The following is a 22,741-nucleotide window of genomic DNA, read 5'->3' as shown; positions in this document are numbered from 1 at the left end:
AAATAATAATAGTGAATGACTAAAAATTGCATATAATCTTATCACAAATAAGTGTAAAGAAGTGTAAAACGTAAGGGTTATAGTGCATGAAAAGTAAATTTGCAAGAACTTAAATATGCAAGAAAGTAAATGTGCAGAATATTGAAGTACGAAAATTGTAAATGTGCAAGAAATTTTAAGTGCAAAAAAGATAAATGAGTTTGAAATAAATAAGGAAAATAAAAACGAATAATTTAATCGATGGTCGTTTTATGTGTTAGAGGTGATTTCCGAAATACACTAAGCAACCCTTATTACATTGTCTCTAGACCCATTTTATAGAAAAATATGGTAATTGTCCATGCAAATATAGATTAGTTGATAATAACAATGCATTGTAATATGTGGAGATTCAAACCTTAAATTCTCTGCTTATTTACCATAAAAGTGAATTATAATCACTAAGCTACTTAAAAAAAAAATGTTAACTATCGCATGCATGCATGTTTATCACGTTTTATATATTTTGATAATCTTCGACGGTGCATTGTTATGCAATGCTGACTTTATTTGACACACGTGTATCACAGGTTGTAACTGTTGTGCTACTATTTGTTGAATAAGGCCTGTTACTTTTTATGTATGTAATTAGGTACCGTTTGATCACACTCTTTTTCGGTCTAAAAGCTACTTTAAAATAAAGTTAAAATAAAGTCCTTTAAAAAAAAAGGCTAAAGCTGTTTGGTTTCTTTATTTCTTTTAGTTCTAAAGTTATTTTTAAGTTAAAAACTGTTTGGCAAAATATTGTACAAAACTTTGAATATTTTTTTGGTGGTGTATGGGGTTTGAACCCGGAACCTTGCATATATTTATGCATTGTCTATAAATAAATAAAAAAACTTTGAATTCATTATGAATTAACATAATAAATAAAAAAATGTCTAAAATATTTTTTGAAGGGAAAAAATGTTTAAAATATAAAAGATATATTTTTACAAATACTATATCTACTCAATGACGTTTATTTTGTGTAACATGAATACAAATTTGTATCATCATATAAATGACTTGTTAAATATTTGAATAGGAGAAATAATTTAAGGAGGCTCAAATAATATCGAAGTAGTTTGGAAAATTAAAAACAATAATAATCTTTTTGAAAAAAAAAACATAAATCATCACAAACTCAAACATTTCTACTCTCCATCAACGCAACTCATATTTAATTTCTAACTTTATTCATGTAGGCTCCATCTTGTACTCTTCATGGATTATATGAACTGATTTCTTCATTTATATTGCTTTATTCGTCACGCTCAATCATATGTTCAGAGATAACATCTATATAATATGTATATGTGTGTGTATATATAATGAGAATAATTGGTTTTTTCTTTTCCAATTATACTCAATAACAAATTTTGTTATAAATTTTTTTTTTATATAAGAATACCATATTTTTAGTGTCAATCAAAAAGATAAGAATTTATATTATATAATATTATATTTGTTACATTGCTGGTGTCATTGGAAAATATATGTTTAGTTTTTTTAATAAGAAAAAGGTATGCATAGTTTGTTACAATACAAATGTGTAAAATATATATAAGTATAATTTTTTTAGGCAACTACACTTGTACTTTTAATTAAAATTAAAATTTTATAAAAATAATTATATACATTACGCATTACGCAACACTAAAAAAAATTATACGCATTTGCGTAACAAAAAAAACAGACAGACGAACATAAAGTATTACTATAAACACTAATGTGTGTGTGTATTTTCGAGGTTCAAGAAAGGGAATAAAAATATTCGGTGTCATTCATTGACAGCGTGAATAAAAATATTTGCGAGGTTGTGATAATCAAAAGATATTGAAATTAATATATAAGTGATAAAAAGATAATAAAATTCCTTAAAAAATAGATAATAAACTTAAATGGACCGTCATTAAAAAAAATTAAATGGATCGATTCAAAAAATAAAATAAAATGGAAGAAAAAAGTATATTGAAAAAATAAAAGAAAATGTTTCCTTTTTTTTTTATTTTAAGAAAAATCTTCAAGTGTTATACTGCACTTCATATGCAATTTTTTTTAGCATTGTATATGCATTTATTTTGTTGAATGCGAGTTGGTTTTGGCACTAGTTTTGTTGAATGCGAGTTGGTTTTTGGTACTATATATGCATTTGATTTCTCCTTTGTTGTAGGAACAAATTGAAGGTTAATACGAATCATGGTCAAAATTATGCTCAATATAACCACATTAACTAAAAAAATGTCTCCGTGAGCATAGCTCAGTTGGTAGGGACAATGCATTACGGGGTTCGAACCCCAGACACCCCACTCATTCATTTTAAAAGTAAATTTCTAGCAACTACGCTACCTGACAAAAAATAATAATAATAACTAGGAGAAGTCACATTAACTAGCCATAATTTTAAATATGAATTGAATTAAGAATCTACTCAATTGATTTAAACGTGTTTTTACACCTAATTAACTAGGTGTCGCACCCCTAAAAAAAACTAGGTGTCGCAGATATATGAAAAATGTGCAACCAAAAAAAGATATATGAAAAATGTGCGTCGATAAAACATTCTCTTTTTAGCATTTTTTTTTTTTGAACAGGAAAAAATGAGATATATTAAAACGGATCCCGTAATTGTTACCGTACAAGATGTGCCAAACAATCACAAAAATGTCAGGGTCTAAATAAAATTACAATCAAATCAGTCAACACCCAAACATAAAAGCGGGCTTGACCACCACTGTTGAGTGCCAAAACTAAATACAACATTACTAGCCTTTAACCATCACAAAGAAGTTGATTTCACTTTATCTAGCAATAGTGGCAAAGTACTCTGTCTATTTCGAAAAAGCCTATCATTCCTTTCATTCCACAACACCGAAACACAAAGCAACCAAATCAAGTGGAAGAAAGACCGTCGCCCTCTCGAACAACCGGCATAATTAATAAATTGCACAAAATAATCTGAAGTTGATTGAGAGTCGACCCCTACCACTCCTAACCAATCCCGCACCATCGGCCATAATGCGTCAAAAGTTGCACAAGACAAAAACAAATGAGAAACATCTTCGACATTACCACAGCCAGAAACACATAACCGCTCCTCCATAGATAGAATGTCACGGTTTACCAAATTAAGTTTTGTGGGTAACCGGTCCCTCAGAAGTCGCCAAGCAAGGATAGATACTTTGAGAGGAACCTGTTTATGCCAAATTAAGTCCATGTTATGGTGGAACTGGATCTGCTCCTGTGATGTCAGCATGTCATAGACTCCACGTACAGAATACCCATCATCATTATTAGGTAACCATAGCCATCTGTCTATCACTGATTCCTGCAAAGAAACTATTAGTAACAAAGCCCTACACTCCTCTACCAACTTCTCCTCCCAGGCCCACAACCGCCTACGCCACCTCAACGCCTCCCCGCCCACATCCACCCTCAGCAGGAACATATTCCTAACTGAGACTGATTGAGTATGAGGAAGGAGTATGGAGGGTTGGGGTTTAAGAGGTTGAGGGAGTTTAACATTGCTTTGTTGGGTAAATGGTGCTGGAGGTTGTTATTGGAGAGGGATGCGTTGTGGAGAAAGGTGTTAGTGGCTAGGTATGGTGTGGAGGATGGCGGTTTGGAGGATGGGGGCCGGAGTTGTTCTTCGTGGTGGAGGGAGATCGTGAGGATTAGAGATGGGATAGGTGAGGGTGGAGAGGGATGGTTTGGGTCTTGTGTTAGCATTGTATATGCATTTAAAAAAGAGAACGTATAAGAAAACAATTTTCATATTATTTAGTATTAGAGGAAGGTAGTGACCAAAAAAGAGTGTTTTCTTAGTTCAGGTTTTCCCTACTTATCTAACATTAGAGGAAGATGAATGGGACTCATTTGTGAGCTTCATTAATTAAAAATGAGATATAAAAGAACAATAAATAGAACATATATAAATAGAGCAAACTCAAATTCATTATTTTAACGTTTCTTTTTAGTTTGTATATATATATATATATAAGAAAAATATCATGCATTTAATTTATTGAGTTTTTAAATTACCATTTTAAAAAAAATGGAAAATGAGAAATTAATTTTATTTAAGAAAGAAAATGAAAAATTATTATTGATAATAGTCACAATAATGATGATTTTAAAATTGTCCATTGAAATTACATCAAGCCTTCACCACAGTAATTTGAAACATCATGAACATAAAATACCAGTTTGTATAAGAATATATCCAATTGTGAGTTTCTGATAAAAAATATTCAATTCTAATTCTTTATTTTATAGTTTAATCAGTTTAGGTTATTGTTAAAGTATAGTTAAATAATACGTAAAAAAAAAAGTATAGTTAAATAAAAGAATAACTGTTTTGCATCTAAACTACTACTTCAATTTTACACAATATATATTTCAAGGTTAGAACAATAAAAAAAATGATGATATTGTAAAGCAAATGCAAACAGAAATGAAAAAAAATTGTAAGCAAAGCTAAGAGTTACCAAGATTTTCAATCAATTGAGTTTTGGCTAGATGAAATATCTGTCCTTAAACCACCACGCAATTGAAAGTTTTAAATAAACTACCCTTATTTAAATAAATACATTTTTCAAGAATTCCTAACAAAATACACACTGTTAGTTTCTTTGACTTTTCTAGGTTTTACTTCTATATAAAGCATAACCCTAAAGTTTAAAGAGTAAAGGGAGATCTTAGAACTTTCAGAGTTAGGAGCTTGGAACTAACAACTTTTTGGAGGAAACATACTTTCCAGGTTCATTCAATTTGCAGTTACATATTCTATTATATTATATTATATGTTAATGACTGTTTGATTCTGGCAGTGTTAATTGTTGTTTAAGCCACTTTTTTGAGTCACTAGACTTCACTATAAAATTATGCTATGTTTTTCCTATCAGAAAAAAAAAAAAAAAAAAATACTGTCTAGCTTTATATGATTATATATCCCTTTGTGTTCTGGTTTAGTCTTTCTGTGCTTTGGTACTACTTTATGTATTTAATAAATTAATTTTATATTTGCACAACAAAATACCTTTACCAAAAGTGGCAATGCCATTTGTCTATACATGAAGATGAGGGGATATTCTGAATAGGGTCATGCTAATGACATTTATGTAAAAAAAGTAATTTTTTGTTTTTTTAATGTGTTAAATGCATAATTCTCAAGATAAAATAGTTACTTTAAACTTGAGAATACACCTTGTATTTGAAAGAAGCGTATATACATCAATAGCAAGGTTGTCAAAACCGGACCGGACCGGCCGGTTCAACCGGTTGGACCGGGAACCGGACCTATGTTCGGTCCGAGTCACACTAAAAACCGCCCTAGCAAAGAACCGGATAGAAAACCGAAAAGCCGGACAGAAACCGGGAAAACCACTAAAAACCGGAGGTCCAACGGTTTTGGCCGGCTCAGACTATTTCTTTGCTTTTTTGCAAAAAAAAAAACTTTAAACTATTTTGTTTCAAATAGGATAATTTTTTTAAAAATATCCAAGTAAAACTACTGTTCCAAACGTCCAATCTAGGTGGAACTTATGGAACTGTTGCGCTGTACCTGCAGCCCTGAATCTACTTTTATAACCAAAGTTTGAAGAATCTAGTTTAAAATTCTTCGATGTGGGACTTATTGTGTTGTGTTTACATCATCAAACATCAGTAGTTTTTCACTCTTCCTGGTGCATTCACGTCACAAACACACACTATAATTTTGGTTGACTAGGAAACAAATTTAACAACCTTCAAAAACTCTTGATTATCTTCAATTAGACTATGATCAAGAAATAAAATATTCATTCCACTTCATTCAGAAAAAATACATACTTCATTCCACGGATATATCATTTAAGTAATATATTCATCCTTTTTTTTGTATAATAAATTTTTTTGGATTTATGAAATAAGAGTTTGGATAAAAAAAGTTTTTTATTTATTTATCAACACTTTATATATAATATTTTAAATAAAAATTTATATTTTACAATAACCGGTTGAACCCTGGTTCGACCCCGGTCGAACCTTCAAACCCTGAACCCAAACCTACACCGGTTCGATGTCCGGTCCGGTTTTAATTACCTTGATCAATAGTATCTCTTTTTTCCCTCAAAAAAATCAATAGTATCTTTTAACTAGATTTTTAATTCCAATAATTATTTACATGATTTTTGAAAAAAAGAGTTCTCTCTGAAATGCATTTACCTCCATTCCTGTGCAACTTCTAAGCATTTTAGCATAGTCATTGGCAATGGCATATGTATTTATAAGACTGTTTGCAAGGACAGCGCCACTCACAACACAGTGGGGGCACGCAGAGCCGTCTTTGAGGGGGTGCAAACAACTCTACTGAACTGTGCCTTCAAAATTTGGAGGCCCAAATTTCATTTTTTTATTTATTTTATAATTTCATGTAAACAATTCTTATATAAATTCTGCTCTCCACCCAACACAAAACACTCACATCCTGCGGCCTTTCCTAAATTACCCTTGCTTTAGTTAACTCACGCCGCGTGAGTTAACTACCACACCTTTTAAATTTTGTTCTGCTTAAAACATAAACTTGCACACTTTCTTGAACAACTTTCCTTGTTGATCTAACCACCACTTTCTTAGCACTCTTTGGAGCCATTCACTGTCCCTTTTAACTCACCTGACAAGTCCACAAACGGAAGGAAATAAATAATTTGACAACAATTAATGTAGTATTTAACTTTTATAAACAAAACCAACCCAAGAGCTGATGAATCAAGTATATACGTGGGCTATAATGATGCTTGTTGTTTTAAATGCGTGGAATACCATTTTATGATGTTTTTGCATGGAATACTATTTTTACTGGGCGTGAGTTAACTCACGCAGTGTTTTACACTTGCGTGTCTTAAGTCATGCCGCTTCACGTAACTAACGCACAAATTTACACTTACGCTAGTTACCTAACACAAGGGTAATTTGGGCAAGGCTGCAGGGCACAAGTGTTTTGTGCTACGTGGAGAGCAGAATTCTTATTCTTATTATATACAAGCAGCGTGAAATATAAGTTAGTTGTTGCGCATTGTCCCAGCAGTACAAATGTTTCTTTTTATTCCCATGTCCCTAGTTCATCACTCAGTAGGCCAGGATTCACTTTTTTGTTAATTAAATTTTCCTTTTATTCTTTTTTCTTCTTTGATTAATTTATCTTTTTCTTGTCTTTTTCTTCTTTGATCAATTTTTCTTTTTCTTTTTTCTTTTTTCTCTTTTAATTTTAATTTATTTTTAGTATCAGTCAAATTCTCCTTAACATATTGGATTATATATATATATATATTTTATTTGCGCACTTGTAATTTTTAGTCCATATTTATCGTATAAATAGTAAAGCTCTAAGTGTCAACAACAAACATTGTTTTTAAAAAAAGAATAAACATTATAAATTATTCTCTCAAATAAAACATTTTAAACCTTTTACGGATCTTATTTTAAATTTAAATAGATGATTGCTCTTTTAAAAAAATTTATTTTTATTTAGTTAGGGGCCTATATTTACTGGAGAGCCGAGTCTCCAGTTATATAGGGACGGCCCTTGAGGACACGTACCTGCACTTATATTTCATGTCATACTATGTGTGTGTGTGTGTCTCTGTGTGTGTGTATATATATATATATATATATATATATATATATATATATATATATATATATATATATATATATATATATATATATATATCATAAGGTTTAATATGATTTTGATCTTTATAATGTATGAACTTTTCGTTTTAATCTTCCGGAAATATTGGTTAGACTAGTAGTCTTCGAAAAAAATTCATCACCATTTTTAATCCTATGTTTTAGTCAACTCATATTTAACTTTCATATTTTTTTAATAAAATTTTACAAAAATGTGTAGAATATTATAACAATCTCTCTCAAAAAAAATAATTTTTTTTAACAAAATATAAATTAAATATACATTTAAATTTTTTTCGTGCCTAAAAATTAAGAGAGGAAATCCACTCATGTTTACTAGTAGATTTGGTTTAAAGACAAATAGTTGGTTTTGTTAGTTCCTCAAACATATTATTCAATGAATAAAACAAAACACTAACAAAAAGAAAAAAAGTTAAATTTAAAAGAACTATCAAAAAAGTTAAATTTGCAGGAACTAAAAACAAAAATATTTTTGAAGGAATTAAAAAAAATATTGTATATTTGCATACTATTTGTTGAATATGCCACGAATACTTAAAATTGTTTGATTTGTCACTGACTGTTTGAAAGTTTTTGAAAATAAACTTAAAGTTGTCTTTAGTTTATTTTTATAAACTTTATAAGATAACTTATGAAAATAACTTGTATGATTTTTATTTATACAAAAAAAAAAAATTATATGGTTTAAATAAAACAATTTTACATGATTATATCTTTTATTATAGAAATAGCTTAATTATAAGTCGTACATGATAAATGTTTATGCTATATAACTGCTTAATTAAGTTTTTTTTTTTTTTTTTATCCAAACAGAGCTTTAGTCTGCGGGTTGACCTTCTTACCCAAGTGCAAAAAACAAGGTGATCTCATGAGACCTTCTGCTGAATATCACATCCAACACGTAATCAACATCCCAGAAATTATAGAGCCTGCAACTTGGCCTCAATGTTGTATCTACAATGTTACTACTATTCTTTTGAATGGGAAAGAAGAGGCATATACACCTCTGCTCATATCAATTGGACCTATCCACCATAACAACAAAAAACTTGAGGAAATGCAAGAGCATAAACAAAGATATTTTCATTTTTTTTGGAATCGCATAGAAGAAAAAAATGATTTAATTAACTACAAAGCTTTCCTAGAACAAGAAGAGAAAAATATTCGCCATTGTTACCAAAAGAAGTTTCCTGATATCAGCCATGAACAATTTGTTGACATGATATTGTTGGATGTTGTGTTCATCATGGAGCTGTTTTTAAGAGAAGCTAAAAAATGGGAACACAAAGATGATTATATAGTAACTCAACTTTGTTTAAGTAAAAATATTCAGCATGACTTGTTGCTTCTTGAGAATCAGATTCCAATTTATGTGTTGGAAAAACTATATGACACAGTTGTTCCAAGCAGTGACAAAAAGCACAAATGGTTTCTAAATCTTGCACATGAATATTTTGTATCTTGTTATCCTCATCAACATGAATCATCTTCAGAAAGTATGTTTGGGTCAAAGAAGTGGGAGAAATCACTTCATTTCATTGATTTAATTAGATGTGCTTATCTCCCCATGAAAATTAGCACTAAGAACTCTGATTCTCATAAAGAGTGTTTGATGTTAAGGAGTGCAACAAAGTTGAATGAAGCTGGTATAAGCTTTGAGAAGGTTCATAACAGATCCTTACTTGACATTAAGTTTGAGAAAAACCCTTTGTTGAGTTGGTTTTTATGTTTAGGTTGTTTACCATGTTGCAAGTGTGTTAAAGCTAGATTTCAGTTCCCACAGTTAAAAGTAGACCATACAACTGAATGTGTTCTTAGAAACCTAATCGCTTACGAGCAATGTCACTACCCTGACGAGCCTTACATTTGCAATTATGTTTCTTTGATTGATTCTCTTATTCAAACCAAAGATGATGTAGAGTGGCTTGTTGAGAAAGAAATTGTGGTGCACGAACTGGGAAGCGACGAGGAATTGACGACACTTGTTAACAGCCTATGCAAACATGTTGTGACAAATTCATCATGTTATTACCAACTTATAGAAGATCTTAACGAACACTACAACAATGAATGGAAAAAGGCTATGGGTACATTAAGATGGGTTTATTTCCGTGATCCTTGGAGAAGCAGTTCTACCGTAGTTGGAATAACTATTCTAATATTCACTATCTTCAACTTTCGTCGAGTTGTTGATCTAATGTTTTAGTCCTCTTATAATTATATGTATTGAATCACTTTTATCTATATTCTAAATAATTTTTAGTGATTGCAATATAACTCTTTTCTCATTAGTCATTTTCATGTACAAGAGTAAATGTTGCACACGTTTGATGATTCTACATCATGAACTCTTGTATGTTCTATAATGAATAATGAATGATAATCTTTCTAAAGTAAGCTAAGTAATTTACTCTTACAATTTCACTTGTGCTGGAACAACAGGGTTCCAACAACTTGAATCTAAGTAACCACTCCAATCATATGATTCACTACAACAAAAAACAAGCTAAAATCACTTATCATTAATAGATAATTCAGTATCCTTCAATAATCTCTATGTCAATTTTCTTCCGCTTGTGATTTCTTGTTGAACAATTTCTATGTTCATCATCCTCTTGAATGAAAATTTGCACGATCATCAATTTTCTATAGTGTGTGCCATCTCATATGAAAAAAGTTTTTGGCAAAACTAAAATCTTATAGTGTGCATGCTTTGGAAAATATGGAGAAACTAAAATCATGTAACCCGTGCTACTAAAGATATTTTAGAATATAGTCTTAAATTTAGTATATGTCAAAAGCAATCATCAAGAAGGTCTAGGGTGATTGCTTACTTCAAAAACTCAATGCAATTATATGTTTCATTAATCATGTTATAACCTAACAAAAATAGTTTAGAATCTCAGTTATATGTCTTCTCTAAAATAGTTTATTCCATTTTTACTGTTACACCAACAAAATAATCCTAACGTTAAGGATAGTGATCTGTCATACGCTCAATACATATCTCTTGTTATTATTTCAAATTTGAATTGCATAGCTGTTTGTTTGTAGATAAAGTTGTTACCATAAAATAAGCTAGGTAGTTATCTCTTAATGCTAAGGCATATCGTTGTACTTAAATACATGTATCAGCAATACATAATTCAATACAACAACTCTTATATTCAAACTCTTATATGGTATCAGATTTTCTTGAAGCTTAACAGCACCATAAGATCCTATTTTCAACAACATGGCCACCAACCCTTCCAACACCAAATCATATCTTATTCTAAATGCCTCAATCACGTTCAAATTGTCTAGCAAAAATTTTCGTGCTTGGAAACGTCAAGTCACTACCCTGCTTGCTGGTATCGAAGTTATGGGTCACATAGACGGAACCACACCAATTCAAACAGAAACTATTATCAACAACGGTGTCTATGCTCCCAATCCTGAATACACAAAGTGGTTCACTCTTGATCAGCTAATCATCAATCTTCTTCTCTCCTCCATGACAAAGGCTGACATCATCTCCTTTGCTTCCTATGAAACTGCTCGAACCTTATGGGTTGCTATTGAATCTCAGTTCAATAACACTGCACAAAGGGTGATAAGTCCATAACTGATTACTTATTTTTAGTTAAAAGTCTTGCTGACGAACTTGCAGTTATTGATAAGTCTCTTTCTGATGATGATATTACCCTCTTTGTTCTCAATAGACTTGGTGTCGAATATAATGATATCACTGCCTCCATTCGCACACGCCAACACCCTTTTACCTTCGAGAAGCTTCATAGCCCTCTTCTCGCACATGAGGACTACATGCGTCGAGAAGCTGTTCAGGTTGACATTCAAGTACCTACAGCGAATTTCGCTCATCACACCTCTCCAAATCAACGCAGCTCGAAAGATGATGGTATCCTTCCAATTCCATCCCCGGGGCGTGGTAACAATTTCTCTAAACAATCTCAGTACCATGGATCCACTACTCGTGGGTCTAACTATCGTGGTAGAGGTCGAGGTTTCAACTCATGTGGAAATAGACTTCCACCAAGATGTCAACTCTGCTCTTTCCTTGGCCATATTGCTAAGTAATGTCCTCCGCTGCGGCAACGCAACAATCAACCAATGGCAAATTTCGCTTCTACTTCACATTCGGCTGCTCCTAACTGGGTGTTCGACACTAGAGCCAGTCATCATATAACATCAAATCTGAACAATATGCAGCTTCACTCCGAATATGATGGTCCCGAAGAAGTTCAGATTGGTGATGGTACAGGTTTGAATATTTCACATGTTGGCTCTATTACCCTCCCTACCCCAAATATTACTTTCAAATTAAATAATGTGCTTTGTGTCCCAAATGCTAAACATAATCTCATATATGTTAAGAAATTCTGCAAGTCTAACAATACATATCTTGAATTGCACCCTACCTTTTTCTGTGTGAAGGATCAGGTCACGGGGGTGACGTTGATGCGCGGTTCCAGTAACAGTGATCTCTACACCTTTCATTATATGTCTCAATATCAACCCACTGCTCTTGCTTCCACTTGCTCTGCCTCACCTTCTATATGGCATGCTCGTTTCGGGCATCCCTCTTTCAGAGTTCTTGCACTAATGATGTCTAGTTGTGGCAATTTTAGGAACTTAGAAAATAAAAAATTTCATTGTAATTCTTGTCATATTAATAAAAGTCATAAGCTTCCTTTTTCAGTTTCTTCTATCAAAACCGCAGCTCCTCTTGAACTGTTATTTTCTGATGTTTGGGGACCTTCTCCTTTGAAAGGGAATATTATATTTTTGATGCAAATATTCTTTCACTAAAGGAGAAGAAAAAAACGTATCTTCAGTGTGGTATTCGTTCCAAATTTATGAGTTATACTTTTACTATAAATATAGACTTTGTATCAGACTAAACTTTGAGATAGAGGGGGCTGAAACAAGGGCTTAGAATGGCAACAATAAAACTAGGGTTTGAAGGTTGATTCACCTTGGGAAACACTATTTAGGATTAAGTCTCTTAGTTACGCGGGAAGAGAATGGGACTTTGGGTAGAATTAGGCGGAAGACTTATTCTTGTAACCCATTGATATCTCTTTGTAAAGTTACTCATCATAGTGAAACAGATGACTGCTCTCTCCCCCGAACTGGGTCAACAAATTCTTTTGTGTTCTCTCTTCTTTTCTCTCGTTGTTTTCTACTTTTGGCTTGTGTTTATAATTGTTTCATACACTTTGTTTTGGTTGTTTGTGAAGTTGAAGTAAATGTCACTAGAAGGAGGGTTGAATAGTGACCCTTTAAAAGTTTCTCTGTAATACTAAAATAAACAAAACAGAAAGTAAAGAGTAGGGTTTAAGAGAGATCACACATAGAAGTTATCCTGGTTCCCCCAATATGGGTTAGTCCAGTCCCCACAGCTTTTTTAAGATTATCCACCAATTCTTGGGAGTTTCCTCCTCCTCTTTGCAATGTGCAAAACAATATGTATTCTATAAGCCTCACCAGGCTTACACTAACTCTTGAACTCTCGCTGAGCTTGAGGCTATACAACTATGTATTCTCTTAGCCTCACCAGGCTTACACCACTGATATTATTAGCTTCAGTAAGCTTACAGTATCACTCAAGATTTTACAGGCTTGAGGATGTACAATCAAAATGAGATTTGATGTTTGGATCTAATTACAACTTTCAAACTACTAAGAGAATGAGAGATTGTAGTTTGTAATACTTTTAGAAAGATGATCCGAAAATATGATTGAGTTCTGTAAGAGTATTTTTGATATTGAGATTGATTGATGAATTTATTGCTTGTGTGTAGGCTTGTGAATGTATTGGAAATTCATGCTTTCTTTGTTGAGAGAAAGCTTATATTTATAGCCAGCCTTCATCCTTCAATATCTGCAGCTGTTCATTCTTGTGTAAACGCCCTTGCTGTTGATAGGAATTGCAAAACTGCCATTGTCCCATCTTTTGTACGTTGAGTTTGAGCTTGCCAGCCTCAGCCTCAACTTTTAACACTAAGAGCTTGAGCTTGAAATGGACCAGGAGCGTGTTTGAACAGTAAAAAGATATTTTCTTTTTACTACTGTTTCTATCTTGTTCTCCAAGATGCATTGTTGTACCTGTCCTTGCATTTCTTTGTCTCCAAGACACCATTAATTAATCATATTAGCATACTTGGTCACCAAGTCTTGTTACTTTATGACATTTTGCTTGCTTGCTCATCAAGATACACAATAGGGCTTATGTCATCATCCTTGTCTTGTCCAAATGATTAGCATATGATTGAAGGACAATTTTCCGTTTCATTTGCGCATGGCATTTCCTTTGTAATGCTTTATGGATTAAATTCATAATTATCCTTTCTTTATTAATAATGAATTATCATCATATTCTTCTTGAAAGCTTGAGCATAATCATCCAAGGATACATGGCTTTAATAATGTGTGAGAATTGGACTTTCCTATCCTTAATAAAATTCACTCAAGAGCACACATTAAATAACCAAATAAAATTATAATCTTAATTTTAATACAAGAGTTTGTTTATCATTTAAAAACAATTTCAAAGGGATTTTTGCTTCAACAGTTTGACTATCCCTTGCTCCACACATCAAGTTTGTTATTGGTGTGTTTTCTCATCGAATTCACAACATAAGGTGCCTAATTATTGTGAAATTAACTCACATGAACCGTTCTCCACTTGATCCCCGCTAATCTGCACACTCAAACCTTCTCCTTTGCGCCAACTACCAAAGCTTAAAAGAACAACAATGAAAGCTTATTTTTCTTATCAATTATCTCAAATCCTGCCACTCCTTATTCATATCCAACAAAGACAACGCCAATTAATTTCTATGCACATCGATAATTGGCTACCACACAGTTTAATTCAAAGGGTTTTCTAATTTACTATAATCATAAAAATTGATTTTATATATTGATATAACATGAATCCAAATATGTATTTGCTTTAACGATTCACAAGCCGATCAATTGATTTATGAACCCAATTCCTAGACTTATAATCCTGTCTCAATTTGCTTACGATTTCATGAGTTTTGCATAAAAAATTGTCATTAATTTGCGATTAATATATGGAATTAACGAAAGGGAAATGAAGATTGCAGATGATGAATGAATTCTAACAATTGGATGTTTGGATCTAGTGGAGAAAAACAATTTGTTAGCTTTCAGGTAGAATTTAAATCTAGTGTGTCTTGTTAAATAGATACATACGTGAGTTAATTTTACAATAATCAGGACACTTGGATTAAATGTATTAAATAGTTAAGATTTGGTGTTAACGAATTCGTTGACATCTGGTATCAACGAATCCAATCTTATATATATATATATATATATATAGAGTTTGCTAGGATACACCCACTAGTTTTTTTTTTTTTTTTGAAGGGACCCACTAGTTTTTATTAAGGTGTGTTTTAGCAAAGATATAACTAAAAAGTTGTTAAATACACCTTAAAGTGAATGTTGCTAAAACACACCTTCTAAAAAATAAGTGGGTGTATGTTAGCAACCCATATAGACATTTGCTAGGATACACCCACTTATTTTTTTAGAATGTGTGTTTTAATAAGTTATAACTAAAAAGTAGTTAAATACACCTTAAGGTGTAGCTTGCTAAAACACTCCGAGAATTGTTGTTCCCACATGTTGTTTGGCTGTGCCACACGAGTAAAATACGAAAATGCCCTTCGGCAACTGCCGAGGAAAACCTCGGTAGTTAACTACCGAGGAAATATGAACTTAAACAATTTCGGCAGTTAACTACCGAAGAAAACCTCGGTAGTTAACTGCCGAGGAAATCTTCATCATTCTAAAAACTACCTGTGGTTCTGGGTTCTGGTTATGTTGAGTTTTCCTCGGCAGTTAACTACCGAGGTTTTCCTCGGCAGTTAACTGCCGCCGGTTTCCTAAAAACTTCGGCAGTTTACTACCGAAGGGCATTTCCGTAACTTACTCGTGTGGCACAGCCATACCATATGTGGGAACAGCAATTCTCAAACACTCCCACATAAAAATTAGTGGGTGTGTTCTAGCAAATCCCTATATATAATATATATATATATATATATATATATATATATATATATATATGAACATAACTATTCAAATAATAATTTTTTTTAGTTCCTCGAGTATTTAACAACTTATTAGCAGTTAAGTCCCTATATTTTAACAATACATTCATAGTTTTTATATTGGCCTGTATATTTTAATGAATCTTTTTAAAATACACATAGTCTTCACGATCTATTTAAGAGGCTATATAATGTCGAAGACTAGTGATAGATGAATATTTAACTAATTTGAGTTAAGAGAAAAAGAGTTAGAGGTTTTTTTTGTTAGGAAAGAGTTAGAGGTTTTGATTTTAAACTCAAACCAATAAATAAATATTAACTATTAATATTTATCTTTTAAAAGAAGGAAAGAAAAAAAAAATCACACACGCTTGTGGTTTGCTAAGAAATTTTAATATTTACGTGCAACTATTATATTCATTGCTTATGCATATTCTACATCTACACACGTTACCCACTCAAGAATGGTTTTTGAGAGTAGATTATTTTCTTTCATACATGCATCCTTCAAGCATTAAATTAATAACTAAAAACAAAAACTAATATAAAACGTAAAATGAAAAAGGCAACTTGTTCTGAAAGTCCTGTTGGTACATGCCTCAACCTCCCGTAAAAACGCAAGAAGCATAAAATGTTTTTTTTTCCTTACCAAAATAAAGTTAACTATCATTAATTAACCAATGTGCAATACAAGAAGGATAAGAATTAAAAATGCGGTGACTATCCAAGATCAGGTCGCCCTAGCTAAACTATGACCAACTATGTTCGCTTGTCTCCTAACAAACTACACCTCGAATGTGAATGTAAAGATAACTGATAAATAATACTAGAAACAATAGCATAGAATTCTGAATCACCATGGTCCGGAGACGAAAGAGCTTGCACTAAAGTAGCAGAGTCAGACTCGTAGACAACCCGGTTCCATCTATTCACATCAACAAAGTGAATAGTATCGAGTAAGGCTACTTCCTCCCCTCCAAAACTGTCATATTTGCCCGTTTCCATTTCGTTTGAGCCCAGATAAATTTCCCTCGGAGTCTCTTACACAACGTGCAGAAGATGTAAGACGGTTCTGTTGAACAAGTGACTTCAAACACACAAGAGGGGGTGTGGTTATGGTGCATAAGGAAATCCTTATGCACTCTGCATAAATTCAGAAATGGTTTTGGAGTACAACTCACAGAAACCATTTCCACAACAAAATGGTTTTGGTATAATTTTATACAAAACATACTATGATATATGCAGGGTGCTGAAAACCATTAAATACATCTAATGATTTTGAAATACAACTCACGAAAACCATTTCTGGATTTATACAGGGTGCATAAGGATTTCCTTATACACCATAACCGCAACCCACAAGAGGGGGGTGAATTGTGTTCTTTAAAAAAAAGATTTAAAATAAGCATTTAAAAAAGATTTTAATCAAATAAAATAAAGTGCTTATAAAGGGCTTTAATAAAGATGAAAACTAGTGACTTTGCGCTAAAATAAATAACAAGTAAAGTAAAAGAGATAAAGGGATGAGAGAAAAGGACATAAGAAGTTTATTCTAGTTCAGCCTAAAACACCAAGGTCTACGTCTAGTCCCCAAGGAAAAGCCCCTTGAGATTTTCACTAACTTAGCTTTTATACGGGATAAACTAGTAAACCTTTACAAAATAGCAAGCACTCTCCAAACAAAATTACCCTTTATAGAAGAGCCTCTAAACTCAAGAGATATTTTTTTTGGTAAGCTCAAGAAATATCACCTCTCTTGAAACTTTGGGATCGCACCCAATACAAAAGAAATGTAACAATTTGAATGATTACACCAAATGTGTAGATAAAAACAAATTGACGCTCAAAAGATTACAAAGTAACACTATATAGTATAAGGGCAATGCTAACCGGTGCCCCCGGGACATCGGATAAGGAACAATAAATAGCTAATAAATAAATGGATCTCACTTGATTTATCTTAATTAAATTGTAAAATATTTCAACTAATTAAAATTAATAAATGTTATATTCAATATCTCTCTGCCATCATCAATACCATAATCAATCTTTTTTTTTTTATCTTCTAAAAAATAAAATATTCAATCTTTTTTTTTTTTTTACGATATTATCAATTTATTAGGTATTATTCAAAAAAAAATTGTTCTTTTTTTTTACATCTTGTCTTTATGGTTTTTTTTTTTTATATTATCGTTTTTATTTGTAGATGATAAATAACATAATTGATGATGTTAGTGCTACAAAAACAAACAATAAATACAATTATATCTTATATAATTAGTTGACTTATATCTCACTTTAATTTAGGTAAACTAATTGAGATTCATTTATTTATTGCCTATTTATTATTTCTTATCCAGTGCCCCCGGGGCACTGGTTAGCAGCACCTTATGTATAAAGGTCTCAAGTAAAATAGAAGTGATTTAATGAGAAAATTGCAATGCACGTTTGAGAGGGAGAAAGAGTTTTTGACTGTAAGTTGCAAGTCAAGGTGTGTGTAAATGTGTTTGCAAGGCTTCTTATTTATACTGAAAATATGATAGAGGAGCGTTGAAAAAAATTCAGCCAATGCACAATTAAAACCAATTTCCGTTGCACTTCAATGGCCATAATAAAATTGATTATATTGAAACAAGTCAATTGCCATTTCAAAGTCAGAGGCTGTGTGTCAACGGTAATTAGTCATGGCAATTGCTGATAGCAATATCACTTAGACAGATGTTACTTGCTGTGCAAGTAACTATGCTTAAGTTCATGTTCCTCTATAGGTAGATCATTATAACTTCTCATACATCTTGTTATTAGCATATATATACTGTTGTAAGCTCTATTCTAAGTAATGATAATTCATTTCATTCCTTTTCCTTTGATTTTTGATATGGTATCAGAAGCTCTTTTCAAAGAGGAAAGGTTTGTTACGATCCATAACGGTTTGTAAGCGTTTTTCCGCTGTGCAAGTAACTATGCTTAAGTTAATGTTCTCTGGTTTTTGTGTGTTAACTCTTCACGATTTCACACCTTGATTCTTCATTCTTGTTCTCGTTTTCTCGGATTGATTGAATTTCTTCAATCCTAGTTATACTGTGTTTTCTTCCACATCAATTTCTGATTTGTTATACTCTGTTCTTGTTCATCTTATGTTGCATCCATGGCGCCAAGAAACGTTCAACCAGATACTGAATCGGTGTTCTTCGTTCATCCTAGTGAAGGTCCTAATTCTCTTTCTATTACTCCTAAACTCAACGATTCCAACTATATTGCTTGGAGTCGCACTGTTGAACGTTCTTTGGGAACGAAGAATAAGCTTGGTTTCATCAATGGTTCCATTCCTATGCCTGATGATGATGATTTGAACTGTGTAGCATGGGAACGATGCAATCATTTGGTTCAATCTTGGCTTATCAACTCGATCTCTGAGTCCATTGCTCAAACCATTGTTTTTTGTGATTCTGCACTTGAGGTTTGGCTTGATTTGAAAGAACGATTCTCTAAAATTGATCGTATTCCCATTGCAAATTTGCGTTCTAATTTCAATAATTTGAAACAAGGACCCAAATATGTTTTGGATTATTTCACTGAAATGAAGTCCTTATGGGAGGAGTTATCTTCACATAGACCTATCCCTAATTGTGCCTATGTTCATCCTTGTCGTTGTGCTGCATCTAGAGTTGCTAAGATTCATAGAAATGAGGACCAGATTATGCAGTTCCTCACAGGATTGAATGACCAATTCTCAGTTGTTAGAACTCAAGTTCTTCTCCTTGATCCTCTTCCTTCTCTGAACAAAGTTTAATCTTTAGTTGTTCAGGAAGAGAGTAATCATGCTTCCATTACTTCTTTGAGTGTTTCTAAAGATACCTCCATTCAAATCAATGCCACTCATAACAGAAAACCTCAAGGTCGTGGCAAAAGATTCTCTTTAAACAAGCCTACTAGACTCTGTACCTTTTGTAATCGTACAAATCATACTGTGGATTTTTGTTACATGAAACATGGTTATCCCGATGTAAACAAATATTCACCAAGAGTGAATTCTGCTTCTCAAGAAGACTTTGAAAATGGTGCAATGTCTTCTTCTGGTTTGGGTACTTCTGCAAGCTCTTCTTCTGCTGGTTTTTCTCAAGAGCAACTAGCTCAACTTGTGTCCATGTTACAACAATCAAATTTGGTTGTTTCAGCACCTTCTTCTTCTCAAGCTACCTCAAACCACATTGCATCTACCATCATTTCCACTTCTGATCCTTCTACGGGTATATTTGCTTCTATTTCTTCTTTAACAAGTAAACCTCCTTTTTGGCTTATTGATTCTGGTGCTAATGAACATATATGTTGTGATATTGCTTCATTTAGTTCCTTTTATATAATAAAACCTGTTTATGTGTCTTTGCCAAATGGTAACTCTGTGCTAGCTCATTTTGTTGGTAATGTCTCTTTCAATTCCAAGTTTCATTTGAGTCATGTTCTTTATTCACCTCATTTTACTCTGGGTCATGATGTCGAGGGGTGCTACGCTTTGAAGTATATCGTGAAAAAGCTCATTGATCAAGGAAAGCTGACTTTTGAGAATAATGTCCCACACGTCCTCGACAATCCTCTTCCAAATCATGCCACTGTGAATATGATCGAAGTATGTGAGGAAGCTCCTAGACTTGATGTCCGTAACGTCGCAACTCCTCTGGTGCCTCTACACATCAAGCTGTGCAAAGCTTCTCTGTTCAGCCATGATCATGCCAAGTGCCTAGGATGCCTTCGTAATCCTTTGGGTCGCTACACTGTTCAAGATGACATCCAAAGCTTGATGAATGATAATTTTTTGACTGTCAGTGACGTCTGCGTGATTGTGCCAGTTTTTCACGATCCGCCTGTCAAGAGTATACCTTTGAAGAAGAATGCTGAGCCTTTGGTGATAAGGTTGCCCGGACCGGTATCGTATACTTCAGATAGGGCTATCCCGTACAAATACAATGCTACCATAATTGAAGACAGAGTAGAAGTGCCTCTGGTGTCCTTGGCTGTAGTGAACAATACTGCCGAAGGAACTTCAGCAGCCCTAAGAAGCGGAAGAGTCCGTCCACCATTGTTTCAAAAGAAGGCAGCTACGCCTACCGTGCCACCCATTGACAAGCCAACCCCGACTGATGTTTCTCCCGTTAACAGAGACGCGAGCCAACCAGGCCGGTCTATAGAGGATTCTAATATAGACGAGATTTTGAGGTTGATCAAAAGAAGTGATTATAAGATTGTGGATCAGCTGCTGCAAACTCCGTCGAAGATATCCATTTTGTCTCTACTCCTGAGTTCCGCTGCCCACAGAGATACCCTTTTGAAAGTATTGGAGCAGGCTTATGTGGATCATGAGGTAACTGTGGATCACTTTGGTAGCATAGTGGGAAACATTACCGCCTGCAGCAATCTGTGGTTCAGTGAAGATGAATTGCCCGAAGCAGGAAAGCATCATAATCTGGCCTTGCATATCTCCGTAAATTGCAAGTCTGACATGATTTCAAATGTGTTAGTAGACACTGGCTCATCTTTGAACGTGATGCCCAAGTCAACGCTGGATCAGCTGAGTTATCGGGGAACTCCTTTGAGGAGAAGCACTTTTCTGGTCAAAGCCTTTGATGGAACCCGCAAGAGCGTTCTCGGGGAGATAGACTTGCCAATAACTATCGGTCCTGAAACCTTTCTAATCACCTTTCAAGTCATGGATATTAATGCCTTTTACAGCTGTCTCTTGGGGAGACCATGGATACACGACGCGGGAGCAGTGACCTCTACTTTGCACCAAAAGTTGAAATTTGCAAAAAGTGGAAAGCTTGTTACCATTCATGGAGAGGAGGCATACCTGGTTAGCCAGCTATCATCTTTCTCTTGCATAGAAGCAGGGTCTGCAGAGAGGACCGCTTTTCAAGGATTAACTGTTGAAGGTACGGAGCCCAAGAGGGATGGAACTGCGATGGCTTCTTTGAAGGATGCACAGAGAGCCGTCCAAGAGGGTCAAGCTGCCGGCTGGGGCAGGTTAATACAGCTTCGTGAGAACAAGCATAAGGAGGGTCTTGGCTTCTCCCCAACTTCAGGAGTTTCCACCGGGGCGTTCTGTAGTGCTGGGTTTGTCAACACAATCACAGAAGAAGCAACGGGATTTGGCCCGAGGCCTGTATTTGTTACACCAGGAGGCATTGCGAGAGATTGGGATGCCATTGACATTCCCTCAATCATGCATGTTTCTGAGTAATATACCTTGTTGCTTAAGTATCTTGTTTTTTCAAAATAACAATCCTCTCGCTCTGCCCAAAGCGAGAGTGATATTTTCTGTAAGGGCATGTTTGTTTCGGCATTGCCGTTGATTAATAAAATTTTTTGTCGTTTCTTCCACGACTGCTTTTTTTAGAGCTTTTTCCCTTGGAAATAATGGTAATGCCAGAAAAAACCAAAACATCTGTATTTTTCTTATTAATTTCAAAAATCTGCATAAAAACCCTCTTTCTAAAATCATCCAACCATTTTACGCAGATTGAACTATAATAAACCCGTTGGGCACAGTAATCCGGCATTCTCTCCGAATTTTGAGTTTCCAGTGTATGAAGCCGAAGATGAGGAAGGTGATGACATACCATATGAGATCACTCGGTTACTTGAGCAAGAAAAAAAAGCCATTCAGCCTCATCAGGAAGAGATTGAGCTTATCAACATAGGTACCGAGGAGAACAAGCGAGAAATCAAGATCGGTGCTGCTCTAGAGGAAGGGGTTAAAAAGAAGATCATCCAACTCCTCCGGGAATATCCGGATATTTTTGCATGGTCGTATGAAGATATGCCAGGTCTAGATCCTATGATTGTGGAGCATCGGATCCCCACCAAGCCTGAATGTCCTCCCGTTAGGCAGAAATTGAGAAGGACTCATCCAGATATGGCTCTCAAGATTAAGAGCGAGG

The 22,741-nt window shown here is 33.8% G+C and overlaps 1 protein-coding gene across 1 annotated transcript; it reads left to right on the top strand.

Annotated features, from left to right (window-relative positions):
* The first annotated feature begins 4,717 nt into the window (after positions 1 to 4,717).
* On the top strand, positions 4,718 to 9,939 carry LOC25499998 (putative UPF0481 protein At3g02645). Its single transcript, XM_024771991.2, has 2 exons — positions 4,718 to 4,780; positions 8,527 to 9,939. The coding sequence occupies exon 2, from the start codon at positions 8,582 to 8,584 to the stop codon at positions 9,917 to 9,919; it is 1,338 nt and encodes a 445-aa protein (XP_024627759.1). The 5' UTR covers positions 4,718 to 4,780; positions 8,527 to 8,581; the 3' UTR covers positions 9,920 to 9,939.
* Positions 9,940 to 22,741: the final 12,802 nt, after the last annotated feature.

The sequence above is a fragment of the Medicago truncatula genome, chromosome 8 (assembly GCF_003473485.1).
Source record: "Medicago truncatula cultivar Jemalong A17 chromosome 8, MtrunA17r5.0-ANR, whole genome shotgun sequence".
Lineage (NCBI taxonomy): Eukaryota > Viridiplantae > Streptophyta > Magnoliopsida > Fabales > Fabaceae > Medicago > Medicago truncatula.
The sequence above is the reverse complement of the archived record's forward strand: the minus strand, read 5'-3'. Positions and strand labels throughout refer to the sequence as shown.

What these genes read in the sequence shown, in the direction of transcription:
- LOC25499998 (XM_024771991.2), top strand. Translation starts at nt 8,582, where the DNA reads ATGAGACCTTCTGCTGAATATCACATCCAACACGTAATCAACATCCCA.